The 16,684-nt window shown below is 42.2% G+C and overlaps 1 protein-coding gene across 4 annotated transcripts in view; it reads right to left on the minus strand.

Annotated features, from left to right (window-relative positions):
- The window catches only part of AK4 (adenylate kinase 4), an 84,999-nt gene that overhangs the window by 9,336 nt on the left and 58,979 nt on the right, over positions 1–16,684 (minus strand). For all 4 annotated transcript variants that reach the window (XM_032136612.2, XM_032136615.2, XM_032136613.2 and 1 more), the window contains one exon: positions 4,260–4,432. In XM_032136612.2, coding sequence (XP_031992503.1) covers positions 4,260–4,432 — 173 coding nt within the window. The remainder of the gene's footprint in view (positions 1–4,259; positions 4,433–16,684) is intronic.

Genomic DNA, 16,684 nt, shown 5'->3' on the forward strand with positions numbered 1-16,684 from the left:
AAGGCACAGGCAACTCAACTGGATAATCAGAAACTGGCTATAAATTTGAAACGCACTAAAATTCCATTACAGCTCAGGGCCTCAGGTATATGACTTATTCTTATGATTTATGAGTGAGCCATGCAATTATCACATGTGTATTCCACGGTTGTTAACCCAACATGACAAGAGAGATGGGGATGGGAGAAGGCTATATATTGCCTCTGTTGCCACCTTCTTTATTTTACTTACAGCCACAAGGCTCAAAGGCTCAGAAAGTCATTTTCAGAATTTCAGAGCATCAGCAAATACAACCCTATTTCCAGAAAGCAGAATGATGCTAGAGCAACAGCATCCCTCCTTCCCAGGGAATCCAGCCACCACTGACATAGGAGTTAAGAAGAAATCACTTAGGCAGTGATTTCTCCCATCCCCTTACGATGGGAGTCCTCAGTAAGGCTTTTCTCTTTAATGAAAAGCAGCCCCAAATCATTTTCTAACAAAGAGCAGCCTGTAAAGTCGAGCTGCAGACATAGACAAGCAAGCTGGGAGCTTGCACGGGGGAATGTTGGCAGGAAGTAGGGACTACACATGTTCAAGATGGCGGCTCCATCTTCCCTTCTCTTTGTCAGCCACGTGTACAAGGAGGAGCAGGGCAGGGAGAGTTCATTTGCATAATAAGGTTAGGGTGGGGCCACCAGCCTTTCTCCAGCACTATGTAAACGTCATGCCTGATCCAAACAGTCTGACCCCTATGTAAATCAGACACCATCTCCTCACCCTGGACTATAAAATCCAGGGCATCAACCACCAGCTGGTCTTTTCCACTTGGAGCCCGCTCTATCTCTATAGAGAGAGCTGTTTTCTCTTTCTCTTCTCCTCTGCCTATTAAACCTCTGCTCCTAAACTCCTTGCATCCGTGTCCTAAATTTTCCTGGCACGAGATGACAAACCTCAGGGTATATATCCCAGACAACACAGCCACTTCACCACAGCTGGTAGAGTTGGTCTAGGTTAGCACTTTCACTATGGTCTTCAAAAGCAACATGGTAATTGCAGATGTTCTTTGAGGGAAACCCAGGCTTTGAAAAGCAACTCAGAGGTAAGGCTTTTCAAATGTTATAAGAATCTCTGGGCCGGGCGCGGTGGCTCACGCTTGTAATCCCAGCACATTGGGAGGCCGAGGCAGGCGGATCACGAGGTCAGGAGATCGAGACCACGGTGAAACCCCGTCTCTACTAAAAATACAAAAAAAAAAAAAAAAAATTAGCCGGGCGTGGTGGCGGGCGCCTGTAGTCCCAGCTACTCGGAGAGGCTGAGGCAGGAGAATGGCGTGAACCCGGGAGGCGGAGCCTGCAGTGAGCCGAGATTGCGCCACTGCACTCCAGCCTGGGCCACAGAGCGAGACTCCGTCTCAAAAAAAAAAAAAGAATCTCTGCGTCAGCAGGTCTGGACAAATGCAAAATGTAAAGCGTCTGTGTTGGACGTCAGCGTTCCCATCTGTATTGTCAGAACTCCCATCTATATTGTCAGAGTAAAAAAGGAGTTTTTTTACTCCCCATTTTTTCCCCCATTTTACCACCCATTTTTCCCCCATCGTAGCTTCCTGAGATAGCTATCAGGAAGGGATCTAATAAAAGAATTACAGAATTTTTACATTTTTTGGAGGTGGTAGGGAGGCCAGCCAGGTCTTACTCTGTCACCCAGGCTGAAGTGCAATGGCACAATCACACCTCACTACAGCCTTGACCTCCCAGGCCAACAGGCCTGGCCTGCTTTTACATTGTTAAAAGAAGACTTCAAAAGGAGTGCTTAACTCAAGTGAAACGGTCTCATTGGGACTTTACTGACACAATGGCACCCAGGAGTTGGGAAGCCATTCTTAGCCCCTTGAAGACATTTTCTATAGTAATTACTGACTCCATCTATATCCAAGTGTAATGTTTCCATAAAGACTAACCTAGTTAGGGATGTATTCCACATTTGAATAACAAGTAATACTATCTACCACCCAAAACTGGAGTTCATTATTATATGATGAAGACAGCTCAATCTGTCTTTATCAGATAGTCTGTCTTTATCAAAAAAAACAATAATTCCTTAAGAAAATTTGTTAAAATATCTTTACACATATACCTTTACACATGTCTAATTTTAGGTAACTGTATCAATGTTATGCTTTGAACTTTTTAAGGGTAATCTTTTTATTCCTTTAGCCTTCCCTAGTCACTTAACTACCCACTCTGCACATCAACTATGATTCCTTTCCCTCATCCAGTTGCAGCCCAGGATACAGCCTTCATGACTTTCTCCCTGATCTTATAAAGCTGGAGATCACACACTCACACACACAAACAGATACACATAAAGAGGTGTAGTCCCTGTTTTACAAAAACAGGATCATTCTGCTGTTTGCACTTCTCACTGAAAAATACTTTCAGGGCCGTGCGCAGTGGCTCATACCTGTCATCCCAGCATTTTGGGAGGCCGAGGCAGGTGGATCACTTGAGGTCAGGGGTTCGAGACCAGCCTGGCTAGCATAGTGAAACCCTGTCTGTACTAAAAATACAAAAACTAGCCAGGTATGGTGGCATATGCCTGTAATCCCAGCTACTCAGGAGGCTGAGGCAGAAAAATCACTTGAACACGGGAGGTGGAGGTTGCAGTGAGCCGAGATCACGCCACTGCACTCCAGCCTGGGTGATGGAGCGAGACTCCATCTCAAAAAGAAAAGAAAAAAGAAAAGCATTTTCAGAAGATTTCTCCATGTCAAAAAACTATAATGCTCACCTAGTAGAATGGCTGAGATCTAAAACACTTACTACACTAAATACTGGTGATGATGTGGAGAAATAGAAACATTTATTGCTGGTGGAAATGCAAAATCAAATAACCAGTTTGGAAGACAATTTGCCAGTTACTCACAAAGCTAAAATATACACTTACAATCCAGCAATTACATTCCTTGGTCTTTACCCAAAATAGTTGAAAACTTACATTTGCACAAAACTCTGCACATGAATATTTGGAGCAGCTTTATTCATAAATGCCAAGACATGGAACCAAGATGTTCTTCAAAACGAATAAACTGTGGTACATCCATACAATGGAACACTATTCACTTACAAAAATAAATGAGCTACCAAGCCTCCAAAAAACAGAATGTGTAGTGCATATCACTAAGTGAAAGGAGCCAAGTCTGACAAGCAGACATATCATATGATTCCAACGATATGACATTCTATAGAAGGCAAAATTATAAGGACAGTAAAAAGATCTGTAGTTTTCAGAAGTTTGGGGAAAATCAGGGAGGAATTAATAGGTAGAGCACAGGAAATATTATAAGACCATGAAACTATTCTGTATAATGCGGTAATAATGGAAAAATGTCATGTCATTGTACATTTGTCAAAATCCATAGACTATAAAAGAAAAAATGAAAACGCCAATGCAAACTATGAATTTTAGTTAATAACTCTGCTATATTAGTTTATTAACTGTAACAAATGTACCACACTAATGCAAAATGCTAATAATGGAGAAGCTAGGGTGAGGGAGGGGATTTTCCATTTAATTTTTATGTAAACCTAAAGCTTATCTAAAAATCAAGTATATTAATTTTTAAGTAGTGCTAATTCATTCTTTTTACTGACTATATTATATTCCAAGATGGTGTAAATATTCTCCAATTTATTTAACCATTCCACTATAGATGAACATTCATTTGCTTTTTTGAGATTTTTTGGTTTTGTTTTTTGCCCACTACAGCAACATTGAAACAAGCATCAACGTATACATGACCTAACCTGCTAATGCTTCCATTTCCACAGCTATTCTCTTAAAAGTAGCCTGAATTAAATATTTACTTAAAATTCTTAATGTACATTGTTGCATTGCTTTAAAAAGAGGCTAGTAATACTTTAGCTAACAAAAAAAGGGAGTATTATTTTCCCCAGATCCCACCAGCAATACTTTTAGTTTTATTTTTTAAATAAAATATATAATTATATACATTGTATACATAAATTTATCAGTAATAAATATGAAATTAAAATTTTTATATTTTGATTTTGCCAGTCCAATGGATCCAAAGTGATATCCTATTTAAATACTTAAATGTCCCTTCCCTGACAACTACATTTGAACATTTAAAAAATGTTTTTTGGTCATGTAGATTTGTTCTTTTTTGAATGGTCTACTCATATCTTTTTCTCCACTTTTCAATGGAAATTGTTTGTCTTTTTCTTGTCAGGTTGTGAAAGCACTTTGTATATGCTTACATGTACATGAGGTGGATTGAAGTCCAGGTTATATACCCTTCCACTAGGAGGGTGAATCCAACGGCGGCTGAGACGATCTTTAAGTGTTTCAAATGGAATATTCAAACTGATCACTAGATCCACTTCACAGATTTTGTCCAGGGCTTCGGCTTGTCCTAGTGTCCTAGGAAAACCTAAATGCCAAAAACAAAGCAAGTCAAATGCAAGACATTGCCCAATTCCAATTAGTTCTTGAAACATTTTCAGTGACAAAATTAAATCTGCATATACCATTCTAAAAGGAGCTTTACACTATCTGGGTGATGGGATCATTTGCATCCAAACCTTAGCATCACATAATAAACCCATGTCACAAACCTGCACATGTATCCTCTGAATCTAAAAGTTGAAATTATTTTTTAAAAAAGAGCTTTAACCAAAAATATCTACCTCCATAAACGTAATATTAAAATAAAATATGCTATTCTAAAACCTAGCTTCTGCATTTGGAAGACTCAAAGATTAAGGAATCACATGATAAAAATTTAAAATGCGCTAAACTAACAGTCCTGGCTCTAGTCCTTTCTCTGCTCTTAACTACCTGTGTGATCTCAGGCAAGTTACATCACCTCCATTTCCACTTCTGTTAAAGAAGTGAAGGGAAAGCATTATATCTTACATCCTTTTAACACTAGCTATTTATGAGTAGGTTCTTAGGTTAGCAAAAATAACTATATATATTTGTTTTAGAGTCTAAATCAATTAAAGTATGATCCTCCATCCAGACCTTCACCTGAGTCTGCACTTTAACCAAGGTAGGCAATCTGATTAACAGCATGGTGACTATCATAAATACTGTATTGTGCACTTGAAATGTGCTCAGAGTTGATTTTCAGGATTCTCGCCACACACATAAGAAATCATACCTATGTGAGGTGATGGATATGTTAATTATCAAACCTGACTGTGGTAATCATTTCACACTGTATGTATCAGAGCATCACACTGTACACCTTAAATATATACACCTACTTGTCAAGTATACCGTGATAAAGCTGGAAAAAATTTTAAATTGTTTTAAGTCTATTTAAAGATTTTAAAAGGAACTAGAGTTTTTAAATCTATTGGGATAATGCAAAACTTATTCTTCCTACTTTTCTAAATGTGTGGAAATAACAAAATTAAAATTTCGACTCATGGGCATCTCTTCCTTTTCTGATTAAAGTATAAGCTCTGGGTGACCTCAGGAGTTAGGTCATATGACCTCAAATTACACTTTTCTTCAGAGATTGACCTGTTTAAATGTAACTCTAGGTTTGGCTCTGGTGGGGCTACATAGTGGTAACTTTTTCCTAAATAAATCACTCCAGTTTATCCGCTCTGACAAAAATCTTGCTGGATCTAATATCGCTTTTTAAAAAATGTCTTTATATCCTAGTTAAGAACCAGGTGGATGAAGAGCCGAAAGCATAATAAAAGATGCAACATCCAGAAGAGAAACTTTAAATCCATTCAGATAAGGATACCAGCCATCTCTACCCTTTCAAAATGGAAGTATCAAGATGACAACTTAAAAATGGGTATTCATGGCCCTGTAGCACTTACAATTCAAAGAATTCCTTTCCTTACTGCAGGAAGTTGGTGGCTCAAACATGAATGTGCAGCACTGCATTGAAACCCCCAAGTCTGTATGAATGCCAAGCTGATTTCTGAGTGCTCACTGAGTTGAATGTGACAAAGTCCACCCATGCTACTGCTTCAGATACCTATTGCTTGCAAACTCTCCAATGCTCCCTCCAAAGCCTTCCTTACTGCCTGTGAGCCATCCACATAAAGTCCCCTCTCAATGACTGTCAGGTTCTGTCTTTCCCTGGACAACTCACTCTTCACTAAAATGTCAAGATGACAATTGGAATAAAAAGTTGCCTGCAAGGCCAGGCATAGTCGCTCATGCCTGTAATCTCAACACTTTTGGAGGCTGAGGCAGTGGTATCACTTGAGGCCAGGAATTCCAGGCCAGCCTGGGCAATGTAGAGAGAACCCATATCTACCAAAAATAAAAACTAAAAAATTAGCTTTTACTGGTGATGCATGCTGAGGTGGGAGGATCATTTGAGCCCAAGGAGTTCAAGGCTGCAGTAAGCTACAATCACACTACTGCACTCCAGCCAGGGTGACAGAGTGAGATAGTGAGCTCCTGTCTCAAAAAAGAAAAGAAAAATAAAAAAAAGAAAAGGAGGACAGAGAGACAGAGAGAAAGAGACAGAAAGGAAAAAGAAAAAAAAAGAAAGGTACCTACAGCCCAAACAACCTCAAGATCATCTATAAACTCTTTCCCCGCAAACCTCTGCCACATCAATGAAAAGCATTTTTTAAAGCAGTGGCTTCCAAAGTTATCTTCATTGAAGTACAGAGAGAAAATATTTGAACTTTGGGGAAGGGGGAGGCAGGGAGGGCTTGGCTCATTCTTTTAAAAGAATGTCATATTAGTGGCTGGGCATGATGGCTCATGCCTGTAATCCCAGCACTTTGGGAAGCCCAGGCTGGTGAGGCCAGGAGTTCGAGACCAGCCTGGCAAAACTTCATGTCTACTAAATATACAAAAATTAGCTGGGCCTGGTGGCGCATGCCTGTAATCCCAGCCACTAGGGAGGCTCAGGTACGAGAATTGCTTGAACCTGGGAGGCAGAGGTTACAGCGAGCTGAGATTGTACCACTGCACTCCAGCCTGGGTGACAGAGTAAGACTGTCTTTAAAAAAAAAAAGTATCACAATCACATTAGTGAAATTGCATGGGTAAATAAATAACTTATACATAATTATCCCTATATTGAAGATGTAAATTCAACCTTCTCACTGATAAATGTGAACAAAGAATTTTAGAGATCCCTCTTCTAAAGACCTGAAATCTCAGCCACAGTCTCTGCCTTGTGTTCTAGCATCACTAACTGTGACCTTGACAAGAAAACAGTCTTTATATCCTTCGGATAGAGGTTGAGAGCTGGGAGCGGGGGAAGCACTAGAAAAGAAAAGAACAGGAAGCTCTAAAAGATAATATAACATTAGTTCCTCCAACAAATAAAAGCTCAAATCTTATTGGCTAGTTTCTTTGTCTAATGAGGGTAACAAGCCAGTCTGCTCAGCTGAGCTCTAGAGCCCTCTGGAGGAGTAAAATGCAAAGTGTACATAATAGGCTGAACTCGGCAAGACAAATTTCAAAAACATGTTGGATAGCACCTGCTACCTACTGGACTCTCACATTCAGACCTGCTAATGACCACAGATTATAATTAATTCCAGTGGTTTAGACTACAAGCAACAGGTACCTGAAGCTGGTTTAGAAGGAACAACTATAGAAATAAACCATTCCGCAACTTCAAGGGTTCTCCATTTGATGAGCACATCAAAGTCACCAAGGAAGACTCAAAAGAAAAAATCAGGGTCGGACGTGGTGGCTCATGCCTGTAATCCCAGCACTTTGGGAGGCCGAGGCGGGTGGTGACCTGAGATCAAGAGATCAAGACCATCCTGGCCAACTTGGTGAAACCCTGTCTCTACTAAAAATATAAAAATTAGCCGGGTGTGGTGGCCGGCGCCTGTAATCCCAGCTAATCAGGAGGCTAAGGCAGGAGAATCAATGAAACCCGGGAGGCGGAGGTTGCAGTGAGCTGAAATGGTGCCACTGCACTCCAGCCTGGTGACAGAGCAAGACTCCACCTCAAACCAAAAAAAAAAAAAAGAAGAAAAGAAAAGAAAAAAAATCAATGATGATGGATGCTCAGATCCTGTCTCAGACTTCCTAGAGGAGAACATCTAGGAGTGAGAGCAGGACTTGGGTATTTCTAATATTTACCCTGATTCATGACAAACCACCAAACTTCTCAGTGACAGCAACAGTGCAAGTATGATACTAAACACTCATCTGCCCCATTTTTCTGTCAGGCTTAACTCTACTTCTAAGCAGGTAACAAACCACTTTGAAGAACAAGTCGCCTCTATCTCACTTCATCAGAAGAGAGCTGGGAAGGAAAGTCCCAAACACGTGCAAATCTTTCCAGGTTTACAAAGTCCCTAACTTAGTCACCTGTTTGTGACATTCTTCTCCAGAGGTGCTCATGTACTTGTCCAGTATCTTACCTCTAAGGAAAGTGGTGACAGGGGAGGCAAACATGGTATATTAGTAAGACCAATGGACCAGACATAAGTCAAAGATCTGGGTGCCACTCACTATTTCAAAAGTGAGGAGAAACAGCCTTAAGGTAGACACGCTGAGGACTCAGTAACACATTAGGTATAAGCACACGCTTTGGAAACAGACACACCTGGATTTAATCCCTAGATTTATCTCTACCTGGAATCAGACACACCTGGATTTAATCCCTAGCTTTAGCTCTACCTGGAATCAGACACACCTGGATTTAATCCCTAGATTTAGCTCTACCTGGAATCAGACACATCTGGATTTAATCCCGAGACTTTAGCCGTAACTGTGAGAACTTTGGCAAGTTTCATATACTCTCAGATACTTAGTTTCATCAGATATGAAACAAGGGGCTGGGCACAGTGGCTCACGCCTGTAATCCTAGCACTCTGGGAGGCCAAGACGGGTGGATCACTTGAGGTCAGGAGTTCAAGACCAGCCTGGCCAACATGGCAAAACCCCATCTCTACTAAAAATACAAAAGTAAGCCAGGCATGGTGGCCCACGCCTGTAGTCCCAGCTACTCAGGAGGCTGAGGCAGAAGAATCACTTGAACCCGGGAGGTGGAGGTTGTAGTGAGCTGAGATCGTGCCACTACACTCCAGCCTGGGCAACAGAGAGAGACTCCATCTCAAAACAAACAAACAACAAAAAAACAACAACAACAACAAGGGCACATTAGTTTGCTAGGGCTGCCACAGACTGGGTAGCTTAAACAATCCGGGAGGCTACAAGTCCAAGACCAAGGTATCAGCAGGGTTTGTTCTTTCAGAGGCCTCTAATTGATTCATAGATGGCCATCTCTCCTGCTGCCTTCACATGGTCTTCACTCTATGTATCCATGTCCAAATGTCCTTTTCTTATAAGGACACCAGTCAGATTGGATTGGGGCCCACCCTAGTGACCTCATTTTAACTTAATCACCTCTTTACAGACCTTCTCTCTAAATATAGTCACAATCTGAGGTACTGGGGGGCAGTTAGGGCTTCAACACAGGAATTTGGGGTCAGAGGACACACCCACAACTCAGCCCATGACAAAGGGTAATGCCTACTGCACAGGAAGGTTTGAGGATTAAAAGTGACAATCCCTGTCAAATGTATAAGATGCAAAGTGCTGGGCACACGGAGAGTGTGCTGATTAATAAACTGTCGCTGCTGCTCTTGGTAGAGCTCACCTAGGAGCTCAGCTCATTTCCCAATTCAATAAAAACGCAGCAGCAGGAAAGAAAGGCCCTCATCCACCCACATTTAATTTCCCACATTTAATTCCTTTTCTGGGTTTTTTCTAAGAGCTTGGGGAGTCCCTGGTGCTTTCTGTGGCAGTTACAGCTCAGCACAGGTAGTCATTAGTCACAGGGAGCTCAACCCTAGCACAGCACAGAACCTGGGCACGACACAGCCACTACTTGCATAAGCCTCCTTCCCTTGGTTTTCAGTTTGCCCCTTTCATCACCTACCTGACTCTTCAATAGTAAAGCTCCTTAATCTACTTTCCTGATCTGGTTCAATACCTTATCACGGTGAGGTTTCATTTGGGTTACAGATGGATAAATTCAACACAAAGACTCACTCTTAAGCTGTTGATAGTACAAGTGTACCTTGAGGCAGCAACATGGCATAACTTCCAAGGAACTAGTGCACGTGCAGGCTGTGTTAACTGTAACTAAGGATCCAAATCAAGAAAAGTGGCAGCTTTGTGGTATTTTTCGTAGTGAGTGCCCTTTTCTAGAAGCATTCACAAAGACAAGACAGCTGTGCCTTGGAAGGAGCTGGACTACATGGCTTCCAAGTCTGCAACTTAGCAAACATAGCCTTTATGCTTCACATATACTAAACTGTTCACAAAGCATTTCTATAAATGTACTTATCTCTTATTCTTCTCATTAACCCTATGAGGTGGACAGAGAAGTTATTAGCCTTAGTTTAATGAAGCTTGGATTCAACAAAAGCCAACAGCACAATGCATATGACATCAGGTCCTTAGATTTCTGCTAAAGTGCTCTCTCTTTCTATCCAACGATGCTGCTGTATCAGGCATATAAAAAGTAATTGTTAAAAAGAATACTCCAGCCTGGGCAACATAGTGAGACCTCATCTCTATAAAAAGTACAAAAATTAGGTGGGCGTGGTGGTGCCCGTCTGTAGTCGCAGCTACTTGGGAGGCTGAGGTAGAAGGATTGCTTAAGCCCAGCAGGTTGAGGCTGCAGTGAGCTGTGATCATGCCACTGCACTACAGCCTAGGTGACAGACCAAAATCCTGTCTCAAAAAGAAAAAAAAGTGGCGGGGGGAGCATGGGTGGATCCTAGGCGGGGCACAGTGGCTCATCCCAGCACTTTGGGAGGCTAAGGTGGGAAGATCACTTGAGCCCAGGAGGCAGAGGTCGCAGTGCACTGAGATCGTGCCACTGCATTTCCAGCCTGGGAGACACAGGGAAACCCTGTCTCAAAAAAAAGAATCCTAAAATGTTACCCTATCTGTCTTTCTTCTACCTACCTAAAAAGCAGAGCATCATGGTGGCATCCTCATATCACAGTTACCATTTGTAGAGCATCCCTTATGTGCCAGATATATTACATGCAGAGGAAAAGCCAAAATTGTACAGGCTTGCAAAGGCCTACCCATCTAGGTCCCTGCCCTGCCACCTCTCTCACCTCATTTCTCTGTCCATGTCTCCGTGCCAGCCATACCGGCATCCTTGCAGCTCTCAAGCAGGCAAGCATGTGCCCACCTTGGACATTCACAGTTCATATTCCCTCCGCTTTTGCTCCAGATACCCATGTGTATCCTCAGCTCCTCCAAATCTTGGCTCCAGTGGTGCCTTGTTAAGACTTCTCTAACTGTCCTGTTAAACTGCACCTCTACCACACGCCAACACTCCTATTCACTCTTTATTTTCTTTTTGTTTTCCTTCAGAATATTCATCACCATTTGCCATATATGATTTACCTTATTTTTTAAGTGTTTCTATTCCTACCAGAAGTAAACTAGAGTAGAACATTTTAAGTTCTTGTTTACTGCTATAACTTTAGTGCTGTAAGCGTGGTTTGCACACGGTAAGTGCCGAATAAAAATATTTGTTGAATGAGTAAATATTATCTCAAAAGTCACAATAATTCTGTCAGGTAGGCCTTATCCCCATTTTAAAACTGTAAAAACCAAGGCTGGGAAAAGTGAAGTGACTTGCTCAAGATCACATGATAAGTGACGAATCTGGATTTAAATCAAGTGCTATTTGTCTCTACAATCACACGCCATGTACCACACCATGCTGTCTTCCTCCTGAACAGAAAACTGCAGTCTGTGAGAAGCAAATTCTCAGACAGGGAGAAATGCCTGATCCTGATGTCTCTGACAGGCAGCTTACAAAGCGACTTGAGAAATCTAAATCTTGTATGGCTTCAGGAACCGCCTGATCCAGTGCTACACACACACAGACCAGATTTTCTCCCCACATACACACAACAAATGTTCTGCACCTTGCTTTTTCTCTTTGGAGATTTTTTTCTGCATATTACCTATTACTGTCTCATTCTCTTCTGCAGAGACAGGGTCTTGGTTTGTTCCCTAGGCTGGTCTTGAACTGCTGGCCTCAAGCAGTCCTGTGGCCTCAGCTTCCCAAAGTGCTGGGAATCATTCTCTTTAATAACTGCAGAGTACAGCATGGTTTGGATACAGCATAATTTAACCAATCCCCTAATGATGGACATCCAAGTTGTTTCCAGTCATACTGCAATAAGCATCTTTGCACATGACCTGAAACACATGACTAAGGAAAAGTTGATTCGCAGTTAAGAATATAGATCCAAGGCCAGGCACGGTGGCTCACGCTTGTAATCCCAGCACTTTGGGAGGCCGAAGCGGGAGGATCACGAGGTCAGGAAATCGAGACCACAGTGAAACCCCGTCTCTACTAAAAATACAAAAAATTAGCCGGGCGTGGTGGCGGGTGCCTGTAGTCCCAGCTGCTCGGAGAGGCTGAGGCAGGAGAATGGCGTGAACCCGGGAGGCGGAGCTTGCAGTGAGCCGAGATTGCGCCACTGCACTCCAGCCTGGGCGACAGAGCAAGACTCCGTCTCAAAAAAAAAAAAAAAAAAAAAAAAGAATATAGATCCAGAGGTAAGCTGCCTGTGTTTGAGGTCCAGCTAAGCCACTTACTTGTGACCCTGGTTACTTAACCTCTCTGTGCCTATGAAAATAATAATACCTAATTCATAAAGTCATTGTGAGAAATAAGCAAATTTCTATATGTAAATTCCAGAATAGTGGCTGGCTCAGGATAAACTGCATGGCAGGGGGCCGGCAGTACCGGGAAAAAATGAAGGCAATGTGGGACTGGAGGTAAAAAGACAAACAGCATGTTTGAGAAGAAGAAAGATATGAAGGATAAAGATAGATTTGAGCTTTTAGAAAAGGATGAAAGACACACTAGGAGACAGAATAATAATACCACCACCACCATCACCCAACATGAGATTTTCACATAGGAGAAGGTCCTCAGTAACAGAAAAGACAAAGTAGCATCCTAAGGGGAAATCTAGGTTTTCTTTAATACAGAAAAGTGGAGACTTCTGCAAATAGCATGTGTATGTGGCGAGGAGGGTGGGGGAAACAAGGAAAAAGGATTCCAGAGGGTACGGTGAGGAGGGGAATCAATAATAAAGAAACCGAAGCGGATATAAAAGAAAGGAGAACAGGATGGCTTACCTTCCTCGCAGAAATGAAAGGCAGAGTTGGAAGTGACTGGCCTCAAAGAGTGCCATTTTCAGGGCAAGTGTGGTGTCCTAGACCCAGCAGTGGCCACAGAGGCCCTGGGGATAGGCTAAGGCTGCCTCCAAAGTTTGGGGTGCTGTGTCACAGGTCCTGAAGAGGGGCTCTCTCTCACTCTGGTTAGACATAAGGGCAAGGGCTCTACCAAGTGAGTAGTAGTATTTATTCGTCTACTAGACTTTTCAAATATGGATACTCAGCCGAGAAGAATGGCTAACACCTACAGTCCCAGCATTTTGGGAGGATTTCACTTGAGCCCAGGATTTTGAGACCAGCCTGGGCAACAAAATGAGATCCTGTCTCTACAAAATAATTTAAAATTAGCCAGGCATGGTGGTGTATGCCTTTAGTCCCAGCTACTCAGGAGGCTGAGGCAGGAGTCCAGGAGGCCAAGGCTGCAGTGAGCCATGTTCATGCCACTGCACTCCAGCCTGGGTGACAGAGCAAGACTCTATCTCAAAAAAAAAAGAAAAACATACTTTTCAGCCACAGATCCACTTTAAGGCTTCAGGGCATACAATATGAAATGGTGTCTTAAATGATGGATTCTATAAGGTAGCACGGGAGCTTCAGCATTCTTTAAATTGATCTACATCCGTGTCTCAAGTTGGGCTAAACAAATCAAGGCAATTCAGGTGTACTTCTCACACCAATCAGCTGCTAAGAACAGAATGTCAGATAAGGTACAGTCAGACCAGCACATTTTAAAGCATTTTTAGCTGAGGGTCATTATCCAGCCAGTAAGATCCCCTGTGGGCAGGGATCACTGACCAAGTGGAGTAGAATGCACACTCAAATTTTGTCAACAGGTGGCAGCATTTATAATTTTTCCATTTAGAGAGAATTACAAGTTGAAGTACGCTTTTACATTTACTAAAAGTAACACTCCAAGAAAGGCTTTCTAAATGACTGACTAGTGTTATTCTAGGTTCCTTAATTAGCCTATTCCAAATGTGAATATATTCCATTAATTGTTGAAGAAGTAGAAACGCCAAGACCTAACGTAAAATAAAGATCATGTTTAAGCATGGACTGCTTGCTTTCCTCCCTTTAGCTCCTCAGAGGGTCTGTTCCACCGCATGCTTTATCATGCTTCCACACCAGACTATCCCTATCCCTCATCCTCTAACCAAGCCTAGAAAAGCTGCTCACTCTTTTCATTCAAACAGCCAATCCAGATTGAAAGCTGAAATTTTATATTTTTAAATTTCTTCCAGAATCTGTCTTATTATATCACTAATTATGACATCTACGGGTTGTTTTTTTTAAGACCCCCCCCCAAAATACTTATTAAGTGCAGTGAGATATCATTAAATTCCTGACTGGTATTGTGTTCCCAGCGGTGCTGGCCACTGGGCCTTGGCACCTGCTCCTCCCAGCCATGCCAACAGCCCAAGAAAGGGCAGCTGAAGCAGGAGGTGCCGCAGCAACAAGCTGAGGCAGTGCTGGGAAATAGAAAGTAGGACACTTCTGTTTTTCTAATTTGGAGCGCATTCACTTGCAGGAAGGGTGCAGAGCCAGAGTCCACCACCACGTTCCCAGGCAGCAAAGCAAGCCCTCCGCCTGCTGGAAATGAAAGGGCAGTTCGGAAGGGCAACTTTCAACATCCACCTGGGGTTGGCAGCTTGTGAAAAGGCTGTGCGACATCAGCCCCCTTCCTACCTCCATTAAGATCTGCAGCTAACATAGTTGCTTCGGACTGCCCATCTCTTCCCAGTTGTTGAATAAGTAAGAACCAAGTTACAAATGCAAGCCATTGTTCATGACAATCACTGAATGATTAGCTTAAAGTTGAAAGCAGGTGGTTGGTTATTCTTCCACAGCCTTCCCTAGCCCAGGAGTTCAAATCATTCACACCACCAACTGGAAGCCTTAGTAGCAAATTAATTACCACCAAAACCTGCTTCATAAAGGCCTTTTCTCTCTCCTATCTTATACTTTCCTTATCTGTTTACACAATGTTTATTTGTACATGTATCAAAGACCTCCATATTCCATGTCATCCAGTTATTATTAAAAGATGGTGAAAAGAAGCAGCAGCTGTCCTACTATGAAAAAGTCAAAAAACAACAAATGCCAGCAAGGTTGCAGAGAAACAGGAACACTTACACACCACTAGTGGGAATGTAAATTAGTGCAGCCACTGTGGAAAGCAGTGTGGAGATTTCCCAAAGAACTTAGGACTACCAGCAAAACTATTATTGGGTATATACCCAAAGGAAAATGAATTGTTCTACCAAAAAGACACATGTACTTGTATGTTCATCACAGTACTATTCACCATAGCAAAAACATGGAATCAACCAAGATGCCCATCAGTGGTGGACTGGATAAAGAAATGTGGTATATATTCCATATACCATGGAATACTATGCAGCCATAATAAGAATGAGATCATGTCCTTTGTAGCAACATGGATGCAGCTGGAGGCCATTGGCCTAAGAGAACTAACACAGGACCAGAAAACCAAATACCATGTGTTCTCACTTATAAGGGGTAGCTAATCATTGAATACACATGGGCACAAAGATGGGCACAACAGACAACAGGGACTGCTTGAACCAGGACCAGGGTGCAGGTTGGAAAGCTACCTATAGGGTACTACGCTACCTTGGTGACAGGATCATCTGTACATGAAATTTACCCTTGTAACAAACCTGCACATGTATCCCCTAAACCTAAAATGAAAGTAGAAGAAAAAAAACAGCAGCTGTGCTCCAGATGTTGGCAACTGAAGTTCATGCTCCCTCCTACCACTCTGTGAGCCCCACACTCCCCACTGTGCTGAGAGCTCTAGAACCCACTTCCTGCTCATGGCAGCTTCCCGGGACACTAGTTATAGATCCTAGGGTTTAAGAGATTTGAAATAAGTGGGTCCTGCCCTCAGGAAGCTTATAGGTTAATAGAAAAATACCCCAAAGCTGAGGTGCGAGGATTTCTTGAACCCAAGGGACTGAGGATGCAGTGAGCTGTGATCGTGCCACTGCACTCCAGCCTGGGTGACAGGGCAAGATAGAGGCAGGAAGGGAGGTAGGGAGGAAGGGAGGAGGAAAGAAAAGAAAGAAAAAGAAAAAGACTTTAAAAACCTAGATATGCTACAATCACTACTTGGTGATCCACTGATAAGCAGAAGATAATTACTCCAGAAAATCTGGTTTTAAACCACAAGTGTGCATCTTCAAAGAGGCTTAGGGAAATAAAAGATGAATTCCTTTCAGGTAGGAATTCTTGGGGAAATTTCCAAATGGCTTCACTGAGATCCTCTGGGATCATCGCAATGATTTTTCCTGAATAAAGACACAGATAAAACTGTTACCTTATAACCCTTGTTCTTAAATAAGTTATACTAAAATCACTGAGCCCTTTTCCCATAAGGCAAAATGCATATTCCATTGAGGAAGGAGCTGTCATCTGCATACCCCTTGCTTAAAGGCTCTTCTGTTTAAGAATTCTGCTTGGTTTTTTCTTTAGTTTT

This window comes from Hylobates moloch, unplaced genomic scaffold (assembly GCF_009828535.3).
Source record: "Hylobates moloch isolate HMO894 unplaced genomic scaffold, HMol_V3 SCAFFOLD_18, whole genome shotgun sequence".
Classification (NCBI taxonomy): Eukaryota; Metazoa; Chordata; class Mammalia; order Primates; family Hylobatidae; genus Hylobates; species Hylobates moloch.